The 23,520-nt window shown below is 41.6% G+C and overlaps 1 protein-coding gene across 2 annotated transcripts in view; it reads right to left on the bottom strand.

Annotated features, from left to right (window-relative positions):
• Nucleotides 1-17,844, bottom strand: part of LPCAT2 (lysophosphatidylcholine acyltransferase 2) — a 30,412-nt gene extending 12,568 nt beyond the window's left edge. Inside the window, exons 1-8 of one of the 2 annotated variants that reach the window (XM_021555009.2) lie at nucleotides 17,703-17,844; nucleotides 12,257-12,396; nucleotides 11,025-11,242; nucleotides 9,702-9,814; nucleotides 6,996-7,056; nucleotides 5,930-5,988; nucleotides 4,798-4,832; nucleotides 2,795-2,849 (exon numbers count right to left, since the gene is read on the bottom strand). In XM_021555009.2, the coding sequence (XP_021410684.2) occupies nucleotides 2,795-2,849; nucleotides 4,798-4,832; nucleotides 5,930-5,988; nucleotides 6,996-7,056; nucleotides 9,702-9,814; nucleotides 11,025-11,242; nucleotides 12,257-12,396; nucleotides 17,703-17,822 (801 nt within the window). In that variant the 5' untranslated portion in view covers nucleotides 17,823-17,844. Of the gene's footprint in view, nucleotides 1-2,794; nucleotides 2,850-4,797; nucleotides 4,833-5,929; nucleotides 5,989-6,995; nucleotides 7,057-9,701; nucleotides 9,815-11,024; nucleotides 11,243-12,256; nucleotides 12,397-14,520; nucleotides 14,551-17,702 lie in introns of those variants that run through there. The other variant, XM_077786333.1, reaches the window with a different exon arrangement.
• Between the last annotated feature and the right edge of the window lie 5,676 nt (nucleotides 17,845-23,520).

Below are 23,520 nucleotides of genomic sequence, written 5' to 3'. Positions count from 1 at the left end.
GAAAGTATAATAAATACATAGTTAGAAGATGAAATGCTGCACTGGTAAGAATGTGAGCTTGAAATACTGCACATTTCTTTTCCAAGATCCTTTTTAAGTGATGTTCTATCTTAGACTAGTATATGTGAGAGTTTTAATGTTTTTAAGTACACACTGCAGTCCCACCCTGTTAATTGCATCTGTCAGCATGTGACTGATAAGTTTCCTACACTTTTCCCCTCCCCCGACAAAAACATTAAGAAATCATAGCTCTGAGTTGTAAGTAGAACACTAACTGGATACAATTTTGGAAATTCAACCAAAAGGCAAAAAACCCCCTCTCCTACCACACCTAGGAAACACCCCAGTTATCTAAATGGAAACTTGTTTACTACTGAGGATTCAGTATTATTATGTATGAACTTGGAAGTACACCTTGTCACCAAAATAACCTCTAGATGAACTATTATCTATTGTGGCATGAACCAGCACCTGTTTGCAAAATAGTGTGTGTGGAGGAGTGCTTTCCTCTTTCTTCTTCAGTGTTTGCTCACAGCTCTGCTTACTGTGCCTTTCCCTAACTATGGTCATAATTTATCTGAGTTCTGCTGCTCTGCACCCTGCCCTTAATTCCTAGAATATTGGAAGAAAGTTGTTAATTATGTGCCAGTGTGTTGCTTTAGTTATACTGCAGTTGCTGGTGATGCATTATTATAGTGCTAACTGTCCCATATAAACACAGTTTGTCCTGAACAGCCATTTAAAGTTTGTTTTTAAGGAATGCTTTCTCTTTATCATTAAAATCAGTGAGTTTATGGAATTGGTTATCTGTCAAATAACCATAAAATTTTTCTGTTTATAATTAAAAGTTGTGTCCCCTGTAAGGAGAGGAGAAGTCCAGCTGTTCATTTCATTCCTTCTGTAAGCAGTGGCCAGCTTTGTCCAAGGTCTGAAATAGGTTCCTGGTTATTATAACTCCCCTTCAGAAGTCACATAATTCTTAAACTGAGAAAGTCCAGGCACACAGTACACTGAAATCTCTGAGGTTCCTGGGTGAGAAGACATAACTCCAGGTTTATCTACGCAAACATAGTCATGGTTTTGGAAGTGGTCATTACTTCACTTGTGGCTGAGGTCTTGCTCACAGAGCAACGTAAATTCCTGGGAGCTTAAACACTACCTTCACCCCCTTCAAAACTACCCCCTACAACTATTCATAAAACCTGTTTGCCAGAAACAACAGCTGAGGAGCAAGAATTTGGTTTCTTGACCTCCTACAGTGGCTGCATGATCTCACATCTCAGCCGCTTATCTGCTGGAGCGTGGCAAATACATCTTCCCAGTCAAATTCATTCCTGTAAGAAAATTCTTCACACCTCTTTCAATAGCAAAAATATTTCTCTGATCTGTTTGTGACCTAGTCTCTCCTCTTACAGAATCTGTCAATTGCTGTGTTTTTTGCAGCCCTAAAACTCATTGCTAGGCTCAGTTTCATGTTCAATATCCCCGTGTGTCAGAGCTGGACTGGACATGGACACACAGCCCTGGAGCCCATCACTGCTCCTGCACAGCAGGTAGAGGCACTGCAAGACTGGTGGGAGTGGAGAGGCTACTTGCACACAGCATGGGACAGCAACAGAAATGTCCACTTCAAAAAGGAATAGTTGGATCCCCTCCTCCCATGGGAAAATGTGTCCCTTCTCATTTTAGAAACTGAAAGGCTTTTGCAGTGATGCTAAGAAGTTAGTTTCATTTTAGGGACACATGCTGCTGTGAAAGCTGCAAATTTTTTCATGTTTCAGTTTCATCCCTTGGAACATGAAATTTATTTTCAAAAAACAAGTTTGAGGTCTGAAGTATGGAAAACGATGCTCTTCCTTCTACTGGAAGGGCTACATTAACTGTTTCTTGCTCCCATGTATATAAATCACATAGCTATGCCCTACTGAACAAAATTTTTAGGAGCATTATCTCTTGAATACACCCTCTAGAAATATGTGTCTAATGCAAAGCACTATACAGTAACAAGATGCTCCCTCAAAGTGAATTTCATTGTTCCCCAATACAGACTAGATTGCTAATTGTTAGCAGTAACAACACTGCTTGTATTCACAAAGCTTTGGACTCTGCTAAATCCTGTGTTTTGCAAATAAACAGCAAAATGTGTCATTTTCTCCCCTTCCTCAGGTTCCTATACCAACTTAGTCCACACTGAAAATCCTCTGTAGTCTGGTAAGGAATGTGTTTTGAAAGCTGCCTCTTTGACAGCGAGCAGTTAGAGGGTGGGTGCTCACAGGAAGAAGTGTGGATGTTGTTTCAGTTGTCTCTGTGCTATGCAGTGGATTTAATGATCAAGGGAACTGGTTCCTTATATGAGGCTCAGCACAAATACTTGAACGGGCTGTTATTTGTAGAAATCTATGAGAGTTGTGTCTGGGGAGATCATGAGGAAGAGAACACTACTTTGAAGAGAAATGGGGAGGTGGGAAAAGAAGCTGTTACCTTTGACAAAATGTATGTTAATTCTTAGTTTTAACACCTGTAGAATTCATGTGGTGATAATTAACAGTGATTGTATAATGCTCTAAAAATACATTTCTGGCAGCTGTCTTAGAAACTCATCAGAATTATACATACATATGGACAACAAATTACATCTATTACTTACTATGATGCTTGTTCTTGTTTCTGAGACATTTGTTTATCATTCACTAAAAATAACTAATAATGTGAATAATGCATTATACTGTGAATATATTAAAGCAGAAATTCCCTGGTTGCTAAATCTTAGTACAAAAATATTTCCAATTCTTACCTCAACTTCTAATCTTGTGAAGATCTGACACAGTGTCATTATGCACAGCTCTTTACTGCAGACAAAGAGGAAGAAAAATAATTTTTACTTATTTAAAACAGAAGAATTCACATGTCAGTAGATTAAACATTTTAAAACACCAGAAAAAAAAAAAAGGCAGTATTAGGGAAGGTTTTTAAGTACCTTGCAGTGAAGTTTCCCAAAAAATTACTTTTCACATTTTTTCTAACAGGGATTCTGCATATAGGTGGAGCCTGCTCACAGGGCAGGCAACTTGCTGTCTTCTCCCATGCACATTAACAATTCTGCACAGCTCTGCACAGTAAAATGTCTCCCATCTTTAAGGAGATCAATGGATACTAGATTTTAAACTTTAAGAGCTTTGATTCTAGGAAGAAGCTTTACTTTATCTTTTATTCTCTCAGCTGCAAAATAGGACCAGTAACTTCCTTAAGCAGAACTGGATTTGTTAGTATTTTCTAGTAATTTTTCAAATTACAGTAAAATTTACATAGACATGTTAATGAAGGGCCAGTAGGGTCACGACCATCAGTGCTTTTTTAAAAAGTCACAGATTTTAGGATCAACAGATAAGCTTGGGGGGGAAAGAAACTGTTAAAGAGGATAAACACAGTCACTTCAGACTTGCTCTTTTCACTATGATTTTTAAGCAGAAATGCACATTTGATCTTTACAACAGGTACGTTAGAAAACTTTAAAGCAGTCTTTCTGTTCTTGTTTTGGACAAAAAAGAAAAGGGAAAAGGTGAGAGAACCTATGGGATCCTGTCTATCTCCTGCACAAGTCCACTCTTAATGCTTGATTTTCTAACAGGATTTCTCCCAGTAAAGCACAAAAGTAAGATATAAGTAGTAAGTGAAAGTAGGAACCATGTCAGGAGGTTTCTGAGAAGACTGGTACTGTCCTGTCCTGGCCACAATAGCCAGGAAGTTTTACAAAGAGACAGTTTTGCATTTTGTGATCTCCATGTTTGTGCAGGGAATATTCTTCTCCTGGTTCCAGTTAGTTTTATTAAGAATCTATGGATTCTTCTCCACCCATCCATTCTCTCCTCATGGATTTTGCTAAGCAGTTCCTTTCACCTGCTGACAGGTTTTAATTTGAGCCTTCACCATCCTGCCACCAGGCTCAGAGCATTTCTGCATTCTGACTGAATGGGCAGCCTCCTCCCTCCCCTGGGAATACCTCTGATTTAATTTCTTTCTTTGCCTATTCCTACTCCATCTGTCATAACTGAAGATACAGCTCTATTTTAATCTTTCAGTGTAAATCCTCCATTGAGGAAATCTGTACTATGTACTGAATTTGCAATGTTCATTAGTCTCAGTAAGCTGATAAATTTATCAGCAATAGTAGAAACAGGAAAAAATCTTGGGAAACTGAAATGGACATTTCATTATGTCCATTGTCTAAGTGTGAAGATGTTAGAATTATATATATATATATAAGTATATATATGTGTATATATATATATATATTTCTTATCTATTTATATATATTGTAATACATACATGTATGATAGTTTAAAAGGCGCTTATGATCTGCTCCACTAGTCCAGATGTGTTTCAAAATTATCTGCCTTACAAACGTTAGTAAAGCAGGACATATTCCACATGAAAATGTAGTATATGGATTCTAAAAATGTACATTTTAATGAATATTTGTAAAGTGAAAAGTATTTTCCAGACATATTTTGGTTGTGAAGGTTCTTTAATACTTTCCTTTATTCTAATGTAATGTGCAAAATAGGAGAAAATTAAAAGAGTGGTGGAACTGGAAATAATACTTTCCTTTGCTAACCCTTTCTCTAGCCATTCAGATATGAAATCTACTGCATGACAGATTATCCTCAGGTATTTCCCCCTCATAAAAACAGATCCTGAAGAACATGTGTCTTGGCTTAGTGGAATCTGTTTGGCAGACTGTTTAGCAACAGGGGGAAAAATTCTGTATGTAATTTTCAGTACGATTAAGAAACTTACAATGAATAGCCCTGCCATGTCCAGGTCACAGTATCCTAAGGAAAAAATAAAACACAGAAATGTATGACAAAACCAGATGAAAGCTAGTAAGCAGATAAGTTACAATTTAAAACAGGCACAAGTTTAGTAAAAGTGGATTATGTTTTTATAGGCCTTTAGTGAAAATAAACAAAGGTGTTAAGGCAAATAGAATTCCTTGCCTTAAAAATTTGAAAATAAGCATGGCAGACTTTTATAAACAATTGGGAATAACATTTATAGTTAGTTAGGTATTGTAAATCCTTCTCTCTGATCTAAACAACAGAAGCAGGGAAAAGAAAAATGGGTAAGACTGTCAGTGGGCCTTACCAGTCCCTTTAGAGAGGCATTCTCATAAATATGTCTTGTTGTGTTTATTATTCTTATACACTATTTTTACAGTGTGTACAGGCAGATCCTTAAATCTTATCAGTGAAATGCAGTACCAATCCCTTTGAGTGGTTCACTTTTGACATTCATTTGTAAAAGGATTACACAAAGGAGTCTTTGCAAATAACAATAACAACCATCTGTTTAATCCTAACAAAACATCAGGAAGTGAAAGTTTGGTCTTTTCTGGATTTGTTGGATGACCAGGTAATTTAAAAAAACGTTGAAAAGGTCCCAATCTTACAGACAGAGTAAAGTGGAGCTGCACAAGGAATGCTGCATGAAAAGAACATCTGCAAAGCTGCTCTCCTGAGGAGAGGAGCTGGATGTACTGCATGGCTCAGCTTTGCTTCTGTTCAGAAACTTTACATGTCCTTTTGCAGTAAGGCTATCTTGAGGTTAACCAAAAAATGATGACTAATACGGAAGTTGTGTCCATTTTAGACTTCAAAGTACAGGCTCTGTGGCACTGCAGGAAGTCTCCAACTTCCGCCGCAACACTCTCCTGTCTCCCCTTTAGCTGAGAAGCCCAGCAGTAATGTTTCACAGTCAGAATAGCAACTACACCATGGTGACACTTGGGAAGCCTGGCTGCTTCCAGGAGCTCTTCAATGCTAAAGCTCAGGACAATATGATCTTCAGTGACAATGCAAAGTAGGTACCACTTAAGTCAGACTTTTTCCTTCTCTATTATTAGTTAGTGACAGAAGAGTGTTCTGCTCACCAGCTTGTTGGGGTATCGGAGTAACACAGGTTGGACAGGGACTCGTGGAACAAAGGCACCTGCAGACACAAATTAGAACTAATTGTTACGACTAAGTTTGACACAGCAATTGGGAGCTTTAAGTGATTTATTTCAAACAACAGTACCTGGAAGGAGACATTTTTAAAAACACAAGGAAAATGAGATGTGTTCTACTTCAGTTTTTTGTTTGTTGTTTGATTTGGGTTTTATGTACATTGTAGGTTGGGTTTTTGGTTTTTTATTTGTTTTTAAATTAGCAGCAAGATGTCATGACAGAAACGGGTTTGTCTCCATCTCAAGGAGAAAGCTGCCTAAGATCTCTGGACTGTTTAAACTCCTTTTCTCTGCATTATCTCCCCATAGAGGGACATTAATTTCAAAGGATGAGATGCTTACAAGGCTTCTGAGCATTTCCTGAATCACTCTTGTGTTCTCATCATCACAAGTGATATGGATCTGGCCACATAGTAATGGTTTTTCACACTTCTACCCAAGACACTGTAAAACAGTCACGTTGCTCTCCTTTCTTAACTGAAGGGCAGCACAACAATCTAATGATCAGTGGTGCAATGAAGTATGTTTCTCTGCCAAAAATGATTTGTTGTATTGGCTTGCTAAGTGCTACACAAAGACATTTTGTAACTTGGCTGCTAAGTTTTGTGTGTCAAAATCTACAGGAATCTAAGACAGCCCAACTGTTAGCTGAGATAAAAGAATATCATGTGAATAAATTCATACATTTATCTCATAACAATCACAGCTGAGTTTCTGAGTAAATAAATTAGATGAAAACTATACCCAGAAAAATCCCCCAACTAACCACTCATATACGTCACAGATATTTTTTCCATCTTACACAACACCACAAGCCAGAGAAGTAAGCTGACTATTATGAGTGGGTTTAGTGCCACTGAAACTTTAATAAAGTAAGGGATTACAATAGCGTTGTTGTGGATGATGTATCTTCCTAAGTTCAGTCCTTACTACAACTATCAAAGTAACAGCACATATTTTTTTCCAACAACAATGGGATAAAATCTCTCACCTTGTTTAAATGTGATCAAGCAGGTTCGGTTTGTGCAGGTGCCTTCTGGGAAAATCAGTATCTTGGATTTAAAGAGAGAGAAAAATATACACACATAAATTTCATAAAGGGATTATATCTTATTATCTGTTATGCACAGGCTGACCCTATGCAAGCTCTGTGACCTGTTGTACTGTATGACAAGAATAACTTTACCATTTCCAAAGGAAACAAACATATTAATAAAGATGCTCACAATATTATTAACCTGGTCCATCTTGATTTGGAAACCAATGCTTTCCAAGAAAAGAGTTCTGGGGAAAGGCCTTTATCAGTTCAGACATATGGCACAAAAGGCTTTAAGTGTTTCACTTGTAATTTTAGTGTTAGTAATAATAGAATTGTTCCTCTGCCAGCAGTTCCGTATTGAGCTGCTGAGTGTGTAAATATAGGAGTTTGGGCAGAAAGGAAGTGCATGAGGTATTTGGGCATTTCTAGGTGGAGATGCTCTGTGAGATGCCAGCTATGATGAGAACACAGCTTGAGCAGCAGAGCAAAAGGCAGAGAAGGCATGTGCTGTGAGGCAGAGCTCTGAAGGCATTACACACCACAGCAGCCTCTGAGCCCCAGTGACTCAGACACACCAGCACCCAGAAAGTTTCTGAATCAGTGTTTGAGATAGTACATGAAGTGCACTGTGAACTGCAGTGTGACACACTGAATCTGGCCCCACAAGCTTTGGAACACAAACTTTGTATTTCTCATAAAACTACAGGATTCTAAGCAGCATTCTGAAAACACCACAGCACAAAATGGTCTGGATCAAGGTGTGCTCCCACTTCAGTCTGAATGAGCAGGTCAAGGTTAGCTGTGAGAGGCCTCAGCAGGTCACACCAAGGGACACACACTGTTCAAGGGTATGACAGAGGCAACTGCACACAGCAAGTTACAGCCAGTCCTCCACGGTACATCCTGTAATCAGAAAGTGTGGCCATGGCAAATGACCAGGAATCACCCAGTGACACCCTCAGTTGTACTGCTGACTCAGACTTGGAGATTCCCAGATTACTTGACTCATAATCTATTTATGCCATGATACATATCTAGGTTTCATCCCGAGTGCAGCACTGGTGCAGGAGCCCGTTTTCCTTTCCTCCCCATGCTGCTTTCAGTGCAGATCAGGTCTACCAGGCCATTCACCTAAAACAGTTTAGCAAATCATAAGCACTAGAGTAGTCTGTAAGCCCAGTATTAAAAAAATTGGCATGTGCATGTTTAATGGACAAATCTCAAAAAATAATGGAAGCTCTAAAATTACTTAAAGCAATTGTATTAGAAAAATACATTTATGAGTCGAAGTACCCTAAGTGTTAAAAAAGCTTTTAGAAAGGTACTTGTGAAGTAAAAATGTATGAAATATGTAAATAATGCCATTACAAAAAAAAATGGCAAGTGCTGATCTTCCCTACTTAAATGGTTTCTATTTCTAGAGACTGTTCAGAAAGTAGAGCAGTAAACAGCAGGTCTAGCTGTCATAGATACCTTCTACTGAAGTCTATTATCTTCACTTGCCTCTTAATTCTCCTCAAAAGCCACTCAGTGGATCAAAAGTGAAGGAAAATTAATTTTTCTTAGTCATTTAGGGAATATCCAACTATTACTAAAGAGACCTTGTAAATTCAGCTACTGAACCAGTCACTTTCTGTTTTTATTTCAAGTAAATTAACCCCCAAGAAAACAAATCAAGATGTAATTCAAAAGACAAAGCATGAGTTTATACAAAAATGTGCACAGGAGATGTTTGGAGAAAGGTTTTATATTATCACTGACTGGATAATGATGCCCACCAGCAGCATGGCAATGACATCGTATTCACAGCATCTGAAGGCAATGTGAGACCACAATCAATGCAATAAAAAAGAAAGCAGAAAGGTACTCGCAAATGAGATGTTAGTAGATGCACAACTACTTCCAGTCTTTCTTCTTCCAAAGGATGTGGATTTCCATCCCAGCCCTCTACCTTTTTTTCAGCAGCAGAACTGCTATCTCAACACTCTCCTCCTTCCTGATCACACCCTGCCCCATTAGCTCTTCCAGATGGAAACCCATCCAGGACCGGGAAGCAGAACAGCTTGGAATGACCATGGGAAACTGCAGAAGCAATAACCATTGCTTTCATGCCAAAATCCTTCCACAGTTCAGATCAATTAAAAATCTTGGGTTTGGTGCATTATCAAACTGAAGAGTGAACTGAGTTCTACCCCATCTATACTCTATGTGAGGAACTGAAGTTTTGGGCTAAAGAACTGTTTGTACTGATCTTGGACAGTCTGGGTTACCCATCTCATCAACTGCTCACCCTCTACCTGGTGTGAGCACAGCTCTGTGGTCTAACTTCAGGATACTGATCCACACATACCAATGCAATTCATCTGCTACACTGAAAGCAGCATGTTAAGACTTGAAAAGGGAAAAGAGAAAGTCAGGATCATCTGCATTTGCAACAGCAATTGGTACTGGTTGGATTTAACTATCCATTTGTCACAACAAATCTCCTTCTGGACACCCAGATTTTTCCCTTTTTGACCCACTCATATACCTGAGAGCTGACTTCATTTCTGTACATTTTAAGAATCCTGTCCAGCTGGCCACTTGTGACATTGTGATGCACAAAGACTAGGGACTAGGAATACATGATAGAAGAGAAGTTAGTGGTGCATTTATTACCTGTGGCCACTGGCCTTTCGATAATGCTCGCCTGGTTATCTCAGCAACCGTGTTCTTCCGTGAGTCAGGGTCTTGACGAGAAACTGCTACAGGCTGAAGGGATCTTAAAATTGCTGTGAAAGAGATAAAAAAAATGCCTTATACTAGTGCTTAGAAGACACATGGGTTCAAGGCTTCCTTATAGCAAAAACATGTTATTTATATACTAGGCGACAGGCTCCACACAAACAACTTCCAGACTAAATTGATAAGAGTATTGTTATTCTCTTTCTGCAAAATGGGAAATAAGACACAGAAGACATACCCAGGCTGCCAGCTGAGGAGCTTTACAGTAGATATAAACATGCAAAATTCACCCAAACACATTCTAATAATATTGCAGTTATTTTTCACTAAGTATTTCTACAATTCAAAAGAGTGACCTGACTGGGTGTGCTCATGGGCCATGCTCAGGCCACACTTAGGCAGACTGCACACAAAATGTAGTTTTAGCCTTCCCTTTTCTGTTATAAAGCATGCACAGCTTCAATGTAAATTACAGAAAGAAACCCCTCATTTAATCAGAAATCTACATTAGAATGTGTGGACCTTTGTGTTGAGAAACCTGGCAAAGAATTATCTTCTCTGTCCCAATCCTGTGCTTTTAACCTAAAATCAATATATTCTCTGTCCATTTCTTTTCTACAAAAACACTTTGCTATGCTCCCTACTGTCTTTAGTTCTGGGTTACTGTATAGCCAGCAGAAAGTCTACAGCTGATTCCAGCAATAATGCAAATGGGGTTTCTTTTTGTGCCAGAAGGAGGAGAAAATAATAGAAGCATGACTCATCTGATCTTTTCCATTCCCTGCATTTCCTTTTTGAGTAACTCCTGTTTTATTCTTTCCTGGTCTTGCTCCCATTAAAAAAATCCATAAGAGTGCCTGCAAGTTAAATCTTATAAATATTGTATTTTCCAGACTACTGTAGTTTGGGTCTGTTCTGAAATAACCTTCAGGCACATTTGTGGGCTACACCATCAAAAGACAGCAGTGGAACAGATTTTTTGAGCTATTACTGGGAGAATGAAAGTTTCCAACCTGCACATCTGCAAAACATGCTTTCACTATAAAAGAAGTTCAAAATTATATCATATTTATTTTTGGCATTTTTTCCAATTCAAAAAGATAATGTGTCATAGGAATTTCACTGGAAATAATCTGTCAGTACCTTGGAAGATGGACCTTAAAAGTCTGCCCTTAAATCACTTCAGGAGATAAAATTTTTGGCCCAATGCCGAGTTGCTGACTTGTAACTTTTAGGTTTTTTTTCATAAATACTTACTGCCAAATATTGGAGTTGACAAATTCTCTGCTCTAGACACTATTGATGGCATTCCAGTGAGGGCACAAATAATGGCATCAAAAAAGCTTGAATGAGGAGCTGCAACAAAGATTGGGGCTTCTGATAGACTCGCTACCTTCCCTTTCACTTTAACCTGGAATCCCATCACGAAGTACGCCGTACGAGTCAGGCTGGAGAGGGTTGTCTTGATCATCCTCCTTGGAAACAGAAACACAAAAATCTCGTCCAGCTTAGTCAGTTTTTATTTTGTACTTCAAAAGAAAAGCCCCCTAACAGATTTCCTAGTTCTAACCAGCAATGGGGCCCCACGCAGGGTAGCAATGCTATTTACCAGCAGAATGTAGGGCTAAAGGGGAGGCAGGGAAGGGGACCACCTTTTCCTGATGAAGATAAGGCAGTGTACAGCACCTTGTGAAAGCCTCTTACCAGGTACACTATTTTTCATGGCATTGTACCGTAACACTATTGTGAGGTGAGTGATTAGCAGATTTAGTGTCCTTTCCGTATGAATTGATATAAATGATACTGTTTTTTAACAGTCAGTTTTAAATAAGATTAAACAGTATTTCCTTACTGGAACATGTTCCCACAGGAGAGGACACATTCCTTTCATGGGACTCTCCCTAACCTTTTGGTCTTGCCAGAATTCACCTCCTGTGTCTCCTCCTCCTCCTCCAGCAGCTGCAGTGCATTGTGGCTAGAAGGGAACTTCAGTACTTTGAGGTCAGAAGTGAGTGACTGAAACCCAGAACCCACAGAAGCAGCTGTGAAATACCACTTCAAGGGCAATGCAGCTGAGAGGAGCTGTCAAAGCTAATTTTGTCATAGAATCATAGCATAGCAGAAATGACAAAGACTACACAGGAGCTCAGCCTATATCACGTTACAAAATACTTGCTTAATTAATTTCTTTTCTCAGATATTCCTGTTAGGGCTATTACTGAAGTAAGTCCTGGCTTACAAATAGTCTATAAATGGTTTTTTTACAATTTTTTTTAAGCCTCAAGACAACTGAAAATCTACGTATTTGAAAAGGTCCAGTATTCTAGCAAAATACATGTATTAAAAATTTGCTTCATATAAATGGGTAAAACTGAGGAATCATCATTAATCAAAAGTAGGAGTGAAAGGGAAAAAAAGCTTTAGATCCTGGCTTTGTGTTATTAGGGAAAAAAAAGCTTAGCTTTCACAAATATTGGTCACTTTTTCACCTTCTCCATCCTTCCAGTGGCAGAAATCCTCTTCCAGGCTGACAGAAAGTTGCAATTGATGCAGACAGCCAAGCTAGCAGTAAAATGCATGTGATGCATATGGCACGGAGGGGAAGCAAAATAATCCCCTGTAGAACAGTCTGGAAAAAAAGAGGTGAAAAATCTTAAGAAATGGTATCAACAGAAATGACTCTGCTATCTGTGTAGCCACTTTACAATGATTTTAAAGTACTACCATTATTGCTTTGTGATCTAGTAAGGAAAGCTTTAATGATTCCAGTGCTCTTATGGGAAGTAATTAATGGTATTTCATTTTCACTTATGAGTTCCCATTTCAGGAACAACTGGAGTATCTGAGTATTTATGTTTTTGGCCTGGATGTAGCTAGACTCAGAGGGTAAAGTAAGTTTGCTGGCTCCAGTTTATATTTGGTCCTGATCTGCAGCACACAACCAGCTCAGAAGAGTTTGCCCAGCTGACACATATCTCTATTCCAGAGCTTTCTATCACTAGCTGCCTATCTAGAAGTCAAGTGGGATCATTAAGATGACTAATTGCACTCTGGCCTTTTGAAATGACAAATCTTGTGTTGAGTCACAATATTGCTGCAAGTGGTCCTTACTACTGCTCCAGGGACTGTGCACACACAACACAACGTCATGTCCCCAGTGGGGACTTCCAGAAAACCAAGGTTTTAGTTGCTCTGATGGCAAATAACCCTCAAACATCATCCCCAGCCCACCCAAAGGAATCTCTAGCTTGTGTATTTTCAGCATAGCTCCACAAAACAGGTGGCATCATGTTGTACCACCAGCAGCTCTGGTACAGGGCAGGGCAGAAAGAAATTCTTAATTGTTTTGCCCCAGCACATTTGGTTAGAAACTGTATCCTGAAGGTTGGCTTTATGCTGCAACAAACACTGTGCAGATTGAGCAAGGCTGGGCTGGGAGGCAGGTGAGCTGTGTGAGCAGCACTCCTGGCAAACCAGTAAAGGGATCAACTCTCTTTGGCACCGATGAGGATCAGTTTGTGAGCAAAGCTACACACAAAACAAAACACACCCCAAAAGAACTGTAATAGTGATTTTTAAGAATTTATTTGGGATGTTTCTTCAAGTCACCAAAACTTATCTGAGAGTGTGTCACAGACTGACTGACAGCTCCACCAGTTCGAGCGTATGGGAGAAGTTACTGAAGGAGAGTTAAGAGAGTTTAACTTACTCTTGTGAGCTTACTACATTTCACGCTTTACTGGTTTTTAAGAAAATCTACAACTGAACAACAGCGTTCCTCTCACAAAATCAACATTTCTAGTCAGCTCTTTAACAAGGGCCACTTACTGTACAGAAAAAGCAAGGCTTTTTACTATTCTGTGAAGTCAGCTTTACAAAATAGTTTGCAACATCCTAGAGCTGTGATTATTAACATCACAGTGGATTTTAATTTACCTCTTCTCTTTAAAAAGGAACAAGTGTAGTATATTTGAATATAAGCACCTTAGAGTATACTTCATCCAGTTTTTTTGATACAGTCAGTTGCTTCTAATTTTCCTTCCACCAACACAGTGCTTTCCCTCCCACCAAATCCCTTCCATCTTCACGTAATGTCCTCTTACCCTCCCCTTGTCAATATTCAGGAGAGGCTCTGCCATCTGGCTGCAAACCCTCTGACACTGATGAGGATTAAGATGAATTTGGGGCCTTCAGGACTCATTTCTGTGTTACCACAGGCACAGTGGCAACAGACCAAACATGACAGTGAATACAGAGAGTACATTAAGATAAGCATGATAAGCGGTGTTGTTTATGTTCTGCAAGCACTGCTACACAGTGTGTTTCCAGGAGAGATCTGAACATTTAGATCTGATTATTTCTTTCTTTTATTTAACAGTTCTGTGTAACTAGCTATGAAATTTTAACCATAACTTTATGGACAACAGGTAAAGGACTGTTCTGGATCATAGAAATAAGCATGATAGGTTTGCCCCTAGAGATCTATTGCTCCCACTCACTCTGGTGCCAGTGGTGGCAAATCTGAAAAAGTAAGCTAGGAAGATAAACCAACAAAGACTCCTTGCTTGTCTCCCAAAATTAGATTTGGGGTTTTTTTTTCTCTTTATGCATCCTCTTTTACTACTATCTGTAATGCAGTTCAACATTTCAGCTGCATTCAGTTATTCAAAATGGGCAGCATCAGCATAAATCAGCGTGGTTTGACTTAAAAGAATGTTTTTCTTAATGAAAAAAGGAATATATATGTACTGACCTAAAATGAAAGATAAAGGATGCAATAGCAAAAGCAAAACAATCCCTTCTTCAAAACTTTAATAAATTCATTAATCTATTTTAGGCAGATGCACAGGTGGTACTGATTTGCTGATGCAAGCTACTGGCTTTCTAGGTCACTGTGTAATGAGGCAGAGTTGGTTTCTGCTCCATCATCTGCAGAGTAGGGTAAGAAAAGGACAGAAAAGAGGAAGGTCAAGGTAGACTAGAAAAGGGAAAGCACAGGAGAAAAACATACAGGGAAAAAATACAAAGTGTAGTTACTACTCAGTAGGATCAGAGCCACTTCAGCTTCTGTACAGTAATTACCAAGACAGAATTATTCTGAGTCATCCGAAGAACCTTTTCCCACATACTGAATCACCCATGTACTTTCTGTTTACTGTGCCTGCAGTAACTGCATATCCTGTCACTGCAGCAGTCCTGGTCCTGCTTCCATAGCTGATTGATCTTTGATCAATACATGGGATTATACCTCCACTGATGGTAGGAACCTTAATAGTGGAAAAGCAGGTCTATCAGAAAGCCACAGAATTCCATATAAAATTTTGTTCAACTGTAGCTGCTGTCAAGTTATCTCAGAAGAAGCAGCAGAGCAGGCTGGGGACCAGAATGAAGCTGAGCTCCCACTGAAATACTTTGACATCTGAAGCTGTGATCAGATGCACTGTCCCCCCCAGCAGTACACACAGGGCAAGACAGTGTTCTATGAGCATCCAGAGGATGTCACAGCTCTGCCAGGCAGTCCAGCTGCTTGCTTCCAAAAATGCTGCTTTTAGCATGCTGGTTGTGGTATTACATAGTTCACCACTGCAGAAGTCCACTGAGCATCTCTTCTGAATAAACTGGAATCCAGTAATGACTAGAATTTGTGCTTTGCATTTGCAGTTCAGAAGTCAGAACAGCAAGTAAGCAATCATGAACAAAGTAACTAAAACACAGGAAAAATCTCAGCAATTAATTGCAGCCAACTTCAGTCAGAGGATGGAAACCAGAAGTGACTGTTTTAAAATTGTTTGGCACATGAAGATGTTTAGCACAACCCAACTGACCCTTGCTTTGCAGATTCTAAAGAATGACAAATAAAGGGTGGCTTGTAAACTATAAACAAGGACTGACAAGAAATTGTAAAATATTCTCATTTACTATTCAGTCTGTTTTTATATTCGAATCTGAATGAAATGCAAACTGCTACCCTGTCTCAAGCTCCATTCATCAGGCACACAGCAGTCTTTACATGTAAGGTCAACAACATATAGAAATCTTGCTGTGGACTCCCAAAGAGGGTTTTGAAATTGTATGTTCGTATTGATGTATGTTAAAGGAACAGTACAGAATAGGGAGACATAACAAGACTGTCCTTAACATGCAAGAATAGAGAAACACTACACTTCATGTGAACAGAAAGAGAAGGGAGACTTCCCTTTTCTGAAATTTATAGTAACACTGTCTGGTAAGGCCTTGATTCCCAGCAGGTCTGACTGGAAGTGCTGAGCAAGAGAGGAACAGAGGTTTACAGGACAAAGCAATGAGTAGGAAGTCCTTATGACCATAAAGAAGAACAGAAGGGAGCAAACCACAATAGAAAAAAGGTTCTCTCTTGTGTGTTTTCCTGCTTTACAATACTGTGACTGTTGTGCTCCTCAGCTCACTAGGATCAGGCCCTAACCCAGAAGTGTGCTTTTCCTTCCAGGTGCTTTATGGAGTAACTTAAAAATGAAACTTATTGAAAGTAGTCTGTGCATCCTCCAGAAAGGACAGGCAGCACAGAAAGCTATCCATTTCTGGAACCTCATTAAGAAACTGGTTTCTTCAGGGTTCATGCCTAAAGCTACTAATCCAGATGCACATGAAATGTGTTCCAGGCTGCTAGTAAAACACAGGGCATAAAAGGACTTGAAATTGTTTTCCAGCTTTCCCACATTTCCTCTACCCAGCTATCTTCAGGGCAAACGTTGTTTATAATGAGATGAAGATCTATACAAAACATAAAATATTTAGTTGCACATCAGTTTCATATATTTATAAGCATCAGCAGAAAGTGCTGTAATTTCACCTACACAGTGATGTCCTCATTTTCCTCAATCGTACATTCATGTTTGGTTCATCAGCTGATTTTTAAATAATGTTTTTAAGAATCAAAGCTTTTTTAGTTGTACAAGTATCCTGTACATCTTGTCTGTGCTTGTACACAAGTCATACTGGAACAGCACTCAGCGGCCTGATTCAATTCACCCAGTGACACCAGTCAGTGATCCAGTGGATTATGGGGTAGTGTTTTTTGTTGTACACCCTGCAATATGGAGCTAAGGGATTCACTCCCCCCTCCCCAACGTAGGCTTAAAATCAGCCTAAAGCCAGTTAAGCATCTGAAACAGCATGACTGAAAAAGTTACCTTCTGTTTTAGATTTTCCTATCAGAGAGAATTTGACATCTTAACTCTAGAGCTGAAGCATCTGACATGACTAACCGATGGGTAGTGCTTAATTATCGAAACAGGACCACTGTTTTCTCTAGGAGTGATGTACTATCAACAATGATTGCATAAATAGTTCCAAAAGCTTTTTTTAAATCTTGTGTTACAAGTTTTAAGTTTGAAGTCAGTAAGCCTCTGTGTATGCACTGAGCAAGCGTGCAGCTTGAGGACTCTGAAAGGCTGAAGAAATTAATTTCGAAAACAGTGACTTTTTAATGCTGATCACCCTTTGCGTCTTTAACCGTTTACATAACTTCCCCGTGTATCTGCTCCCTAGGTTAGATCAGGAAGCAAACTGCCGTAAGGGAAGGAAATGCTGTCAGCAGCAGCCGGCAAAGCAGGAGCTGCGGATGTGACCCGGAGCCGGGGCTGCTCCGCTGCCCTGGGCGCGGGCGGCGCAGGGCAGGCCGGGCCCGCAGCCCCGGCTGCCGGCGGCACTTTCAAACCTCGACCGCTCACACCGCGCTCTGCCTGCGCAGGGGGCTCCAACGCGCCCAGTGCCCCCCGAACCTCGCCGCTGACAGCCCGCGGAGGCCGGGGCGCGGCACGGAGCGCGGGTTCAGAGCCGTGCCCGGGCCGAGCCGTGCCCGGGCTGAGCCGTGCCCGCCGCGCTCCCGTGCGCATCCCAGCCCGGGGCAGCGCGGCCCGGCCCCCGCGGCCTCTCCCGCCCACTCCCCAGCCTTACCCGCAGCTTGTCGCCGGCGCTCAGGCGGCCCGGGTGCACGAAGGGGTTGAGGACGGTGGGCGGGTTGAAGGAGTGCTGCCTGGGCAGCGGCAACACCCGCGGCGCCATCGCCACCGCCATCCCCGGCGGCTGCGCATGAGCCGGCGGCGGAGCCCGGGGCCAGCGGCTCCGGCCGGCCCTGCCCACCGCGGGAGCCCCGCCTCGGGCAGGTGAGGGCGGGCGGCCGGCGGGGGACCGCGGCCGAGCCGGGCGGTGGCGGCGCCGGGTCCGTGTCCCGCAGCCCCGCCCGTGCCGGGTCCGTGTCCCGCAGCCCTGCTGGGTCTGTGTCCCGCAGCCCCGCCCGTGCCCTGCCCGTGCCGGGTCCGTGTCCCGCAGCCCTGCTGGGTCCGTGTCCCGCAGCCCCGCCCGTGCCGGGTCCGTGTCCCGCAGCCCTGCTGGGTCCGTGTCCCGCAGCCCCGCCCGTGCCCTGCCCGTGCCGGGTCCGTGTCCCGCAGCCCTGCCCGTGCCGGGTCCGTGCCGGGTCTGTGTCCCGCAGCCCCGCCCGTGCCCTGCCCGTGCCGGGTCCGTGTCCCGCAGCCCTGCTGGGTCCGTGTCCCGCAGCCCCGCCCGTGCCCTGCCCGTGCCGGGTCCGTGTCCCGCAGCCCCGCCCGTGCCTTGCCCCGCGCCGTGCGCGCCGCAGGCTCCGCAGCTGAGCCGCGTTCGCCGGGTGCGGTCGCAGGGCGATGTTCGTGGGCACTGGGAGCAACGCGGGTCGTTATCTGGGAGAGGAGAGGGCAGGCGCGGTCGTGGCACACGGCCGAAGTCGTTTCTAGGGCAATGGTGCATTTCCACCGCTGCTAAGGTTGGTACAGCGGTTCTGGCTCGGGCACGGGAGGTCTGCGGATCCGCTGCAGCCTTCCTTGGCGCGCCGGGTGCCCGCGGCATCCCTTCCGCAGCTCTGCCCCGAGGGACGCGCCGGGAGCGGCTGTGCGGGGCCGGCGGTGCGGCACCGCACCGTCCTCCGGCACCTTCCGCCGGCCGGCCTGGCTGCTGCTGGCTCACCCCAGAGGAAGTTCCACGCTGACCACATTTAGGAAGCAGGCTTTTGGGTTCTCACAGAATCCGGTCCAGTGGTGGGGCTGAGCCGCCAGTCTGTCTGTGCAGGGAGCGCTGGGCTCAGGCCGCTGGCCTCCTGCGTGATATTGGTTCAAGCACTTCGTTTTGCTATGATGCTTTTCCAATTTCTTCTTGACATGAAAATATTGGTACTTCCTGGCACAATAGTATGTTGCCAGACTGTTCGTGTTGCTGTAATGAAACTAATTATAAACATCTCATGGTTCGGTTCCCACTTTGACGTCTCTGCTTCCACAAAGATACCATCAGCATTCACAAAACTTAATTATTATAAAATAATGATTTGTGTTTTGCAACTGCAGGTGCTTAAGGAGTAGTCATAATGATATATTTGGGCTAACTGAAGCCTGCCTATAATGGAAGCTTGATGAGTGTAGGATTTTCCTTGGCTGGTTTCCAGGATTTCCCAGTGGTTGCCAGTCCTTGAAACCAGCATTGTCCTCTGAAAAAGGTGATAGCTGTGAATGAACTGGATCAGCACAATTGTCACAGAAAGTAAGGCTGGGGGGAACTCCAGAGGAGAAAGATCAATTCTGCCTCCATCACTCTTGACAGATGATTTTACAAGCTCTTTTTAAAAGCCCATGACTTCCCTAGCTGATCCATTCCAGCTCTTCTCTGGTAATGTCTTGAAATGATTTTTTCTGTATCTGAGAAGAATCCCTCTCATTGCAGGCGATATCCACTCTCGGATGCAAGAACTGGTCCCTTTCCTCTCTGCAGCTAGTTTTTATACACTTGTGTAGTGTTATTGATTCCCTTATGCTTTCACCAGACTTATGTTTTCAGATTTTCCCACCCAGGTGCTAGTTTCTACATATCTGAGCATTCTTAAAGCTTTCCTCTGGCTTTTCTCCAGTGAGTCCACATCTTTCTTGAGGTACCCAAATGGGACATACTACTGCTAGGAGGCCTGACCAGTGCAACTGGGTGGGCAGGAAGGATTAATTTGTGTCTGACAAATTATGTTATTATATTACTATATAATAGTGTCTTTTTTTTTTTTTTTTTTTTTTTTTTTTTTTTTTTCTTTTTTTTGCCACTAGCCTGATCCTGTGACTTAACACTGTGGCTTTGCAGACATGATGCTTTCCAAATGTAGATTACTGCTTCTGGTGATTTGTACTTTTATTATCAACAATAACATTGATTATAAACTTTTTATTCTTCTAAGGCTGATTCTTCTAAGCTATAGCACCATTTGAAAGGCTTAACATCACAAGTACCATAATATAAGCACAGTGCAAAAAAAAACCTTTAATGTTCAGAAGACGTGAGAAAGTGCTATCGTATTTAATTCTTTGGCTAAATTAGGGTCAGTATCTCTTTTGAATAATTCCTTTTTGTCTATGAATTTGTGGTAAATTGAATCTTGATCGATTGGACTACTAACATAAAACACCACCAGGCTTTTGCAAAGCTGATATCTGGAATCTTTCACCAAAAGGTTTATATGGTGCTAAAGATGGACATCAAGGGAATAAGTAGCATTAGTTTGCTACTCATTATTTTTCTTGGTTGAAACTACAGCTTTAGTTCTGCAGGTCACTAGGACAGCATATGTTTTTCCTGAGAAGTTTACCCTATACCTTGATTCTTCCTGGAAACTGCAGAAAAGTGGCTCTGGAGAAGGTGTGCCTTCTGTATACAATCCAAATGAATCATATTAGTGATACATGAAAACCCAGTACCCATTTCCCTAGTGTAAGACAGGAATTTTTCTCTCTCATAAACAGACACAGCTTTTTTTTTAAAAGTGTATGCAGCTTTATAGTGTTTTATATAAATTGTAGATATACAATCTAAAATGGACTAAGATATCTGCCTTATTGTAGCTGCCTTTGGGACAGTTTACTCTCTTCCTCATTTTTGTAAAAATATACTCTATCTTATCTCTTTATTATAAAGTGTGTGGTAGGCAAAAGCATATACTACAGAATATGAAATATTTGCAAACATTTTTTTTAACACTTCTCTCAGTAATTCCTAATCTGAACCAGAGGCTAAAAGGAGGTTCCCTTTTTAACATTTGTATGTTTAATTCTTTTGATCAGGGATGTTGTTTTGCCTTTATAAAAACATGTGTACAAAGACATTTTTGATACAGAAATTGAAACCCTCCTCATGCTTGACCTGCTCCCTGCTGTTGTCTGACAAAAATCTGCCATCTCCTGGCCCGGCTGTGTAACACTGCTGCACACAGCAGTTGGGGAGCATCTGTTCACTGCTTGTAGGAAAAACATCTCCTCTCAAGGACTAGCTAAAAAACTTCTTCATGCAAAGTGCCATTCTGATTTTCTGGTTTCTTTCAGTGGCACTAAATGTGAACTATTCTGAGAAATGTGTATGAGGACAGCAGTAGACTGCCATGTGCGTGTGTTCTCTATTCAACAATTTCTTGCTTTCTTGCTTTTTTCCTTGTTTTTAGCTTTCTGTCTTGCTTTCTGTCTTTCTTTCTCTCGTGCTTTCTTTCTTGCTTTCTTGCTTGCTGTCCAGGCCATGGTCCCCCAGTGCTGGTTGAGTTTGTGCCCCCCTCCTGGAAGAACGCCTGCTAACGCCTTCTACGTGCCCAGCTGGGCCCAGCTGACAGCATGTTCTGCAGCAATCAGGGCAGCCAAAAAGTGTGACACAAGTCACATGCAGTTTGTCTTTCTCCACCTGGGACAGTCTTCCAATGTTGTCCTGCTAAGCTGTGTATACTCAAAATTTTATGTCCTGCCTGTGCACCATGCTGTCTCATGGCACCTAAATGGCACTGTGGCAGGCTGGATAACACAGGGTGTGTAAGTCCTTAGGGCTCTGTCAATCAATTTCAGTCTCCTGGGAATCCAGCTCTGCATGTCCCTCAGTAGAATTTACTGGTTTAGTGAGACTTCAAGCCAGGAAAGCAGTTCTGGACTGTTCATTTCACAGTGCTCAGGTACCTGCTGGTACTGGACGAGGTGCTGACTTGCATGCAGGCACCCATCCAAGCAGACACACATGGGGGCATGCATGTATACACAAACCCAGACATACCTTTTATTTTCTTCTAAGTCAGGTGCTGAGATAGATGTGTATTGGAGTTTTCATTTAATGTTAAATAGAATTGAAACACCCCTTAAGCTAATCTTTTTCTTGGGTATTCCTAGATGTTTTCTCTTATAGACATTTGTTTCTCTGCCTCTGTCCCTTCTTCCCTAAATGTTAGACTTTCTGTGTTTATGTTATATTCATTATATTGATATACATAAGGTTCACAGTGTTTGCTTGGTAAGTTTTCAAATGCTTTGTTCAATTTGAGGGTTTTTTCCTAGCTGTTTTTGTCACAGGGAGGTTGCTGTCCCCAGCATGTTATCCATGCCAGCCCATAAGTGCAGGTAAATAAGTCCTAGTGTGCTGCACCAAAGAGGAAAACTTCATGCTGAAAGTTCCCTGGAGCTTCTGCTGAATTCCCTTCTCTTTGCAATGCTTAATGGACATAAGGCAAATAAATCAGAGCAAGAATCTAATCTCTTCCTTCAGCATGTCATACCTGATAATGACCTCTGCAAAGGGAGACATTTCAGTAGATGCTCAGCTTGTGTGGTGTTAGTCTCAGTGCAGTAGGTAGGACTTGGCTGGCTTTTTGGTCCTAGACAGGCAGAGAGATTGCTGAGCCAGCTCTGATCACAATTTAGGAAAAAACAGCATTGACTCTTGCTGATGCTGAGTGAAAATAGAAGTGGTATTATCTCAGGGAGTCCCTTGAGTATGTACCCTTGGAGATTTGTCCTTCCTCACCTGAGCTGTCTGCAGAACTTGACAACTTGACAAGAATTTCTCTTCTGTTCCTCTGGGTAAGGAAAGTTCTCAACTGATGATGGGGCATCTCCAACTCCCAGTGCTCTCAAACTGGCACCTTCCCTGATTATTGAATTCACCTGAAAACAAAAGGAAAAAAGTAGATTTACAAGAAAAAGAGAGACTCCAGTGATTTGTGTAAGAATGAGATATAAAATTACCAGTTGGAGTTTTTTTCCTTTGAACTGAACCCAGGAGCCTCAGTAAAGTTTACTCTATTTAAAGCATTAATTAGGGAGCTGACTGTACATAAAGATAAAACAGAACTCCTAAAAAAGTCTCCAGGGACTCCAAAAAACCCAGGTTTGTCTACATGAGGCAAAAGAATTTTAATTAGCAGCAACTGAATTGAAGTGAACTGATATGAGCAACAAAAAGAGAATTAATCCCACAATGCATTCAGAGAACATAATTGAATGTTCATTAGCTAAGAGTTATATACTGACTGTTAATGAGCAGAAATGAATATGTATTATCTCTTATTAAGCTGAAAATGTATGGAACTAATTGCATTTAAATATAGTAGCTATAAAGCTGTTTATTAGCAGTCACTACTAAGAAGAGGAGAGACACAGGTGAATTTATATTCTTTACTGCAGTATCGTTTTAAATATTTATTATGCTAAGTGGTATTAATACATAGTTTTTCAGGGAAATAGTTATTATGTTGTGCTAGTAGGGCTCGGTGATGCCTTCATTTGGATAGGATTTATGCTTTATTTATTTTAAATTAGGGAAGGCAGCACAAACAAACAGAGAAGCTCTCAGATTCCTCTAAGGCAGAGTTGTTATTACTTCTCAGGATGAGGGTCCTCTGTTAATCGTGATCAAATGACACTTGGCTTCTTGATATACAGGAGAGAGTTTTGGTAAGGTTTCT

The sequence above is a fragment of the Lonchura striata genome, chromosome 13 (assembly GCF_046129695.1).
Source record: "Lonchura striata isolate bLonStr1 chromosome 13, bLonStr1.mat, whole genome shotgun sequence".
Taxonomy (NCBI): domain Eukaryota; kingdom Metazoa; phylum Chordata; class Aves; order Passeriformes; family Estrildidae; genus Lonchura; species Lonchura striata.
This window is presented reverse-complemented; position numbering and strand designations above follow the sequence as displayed.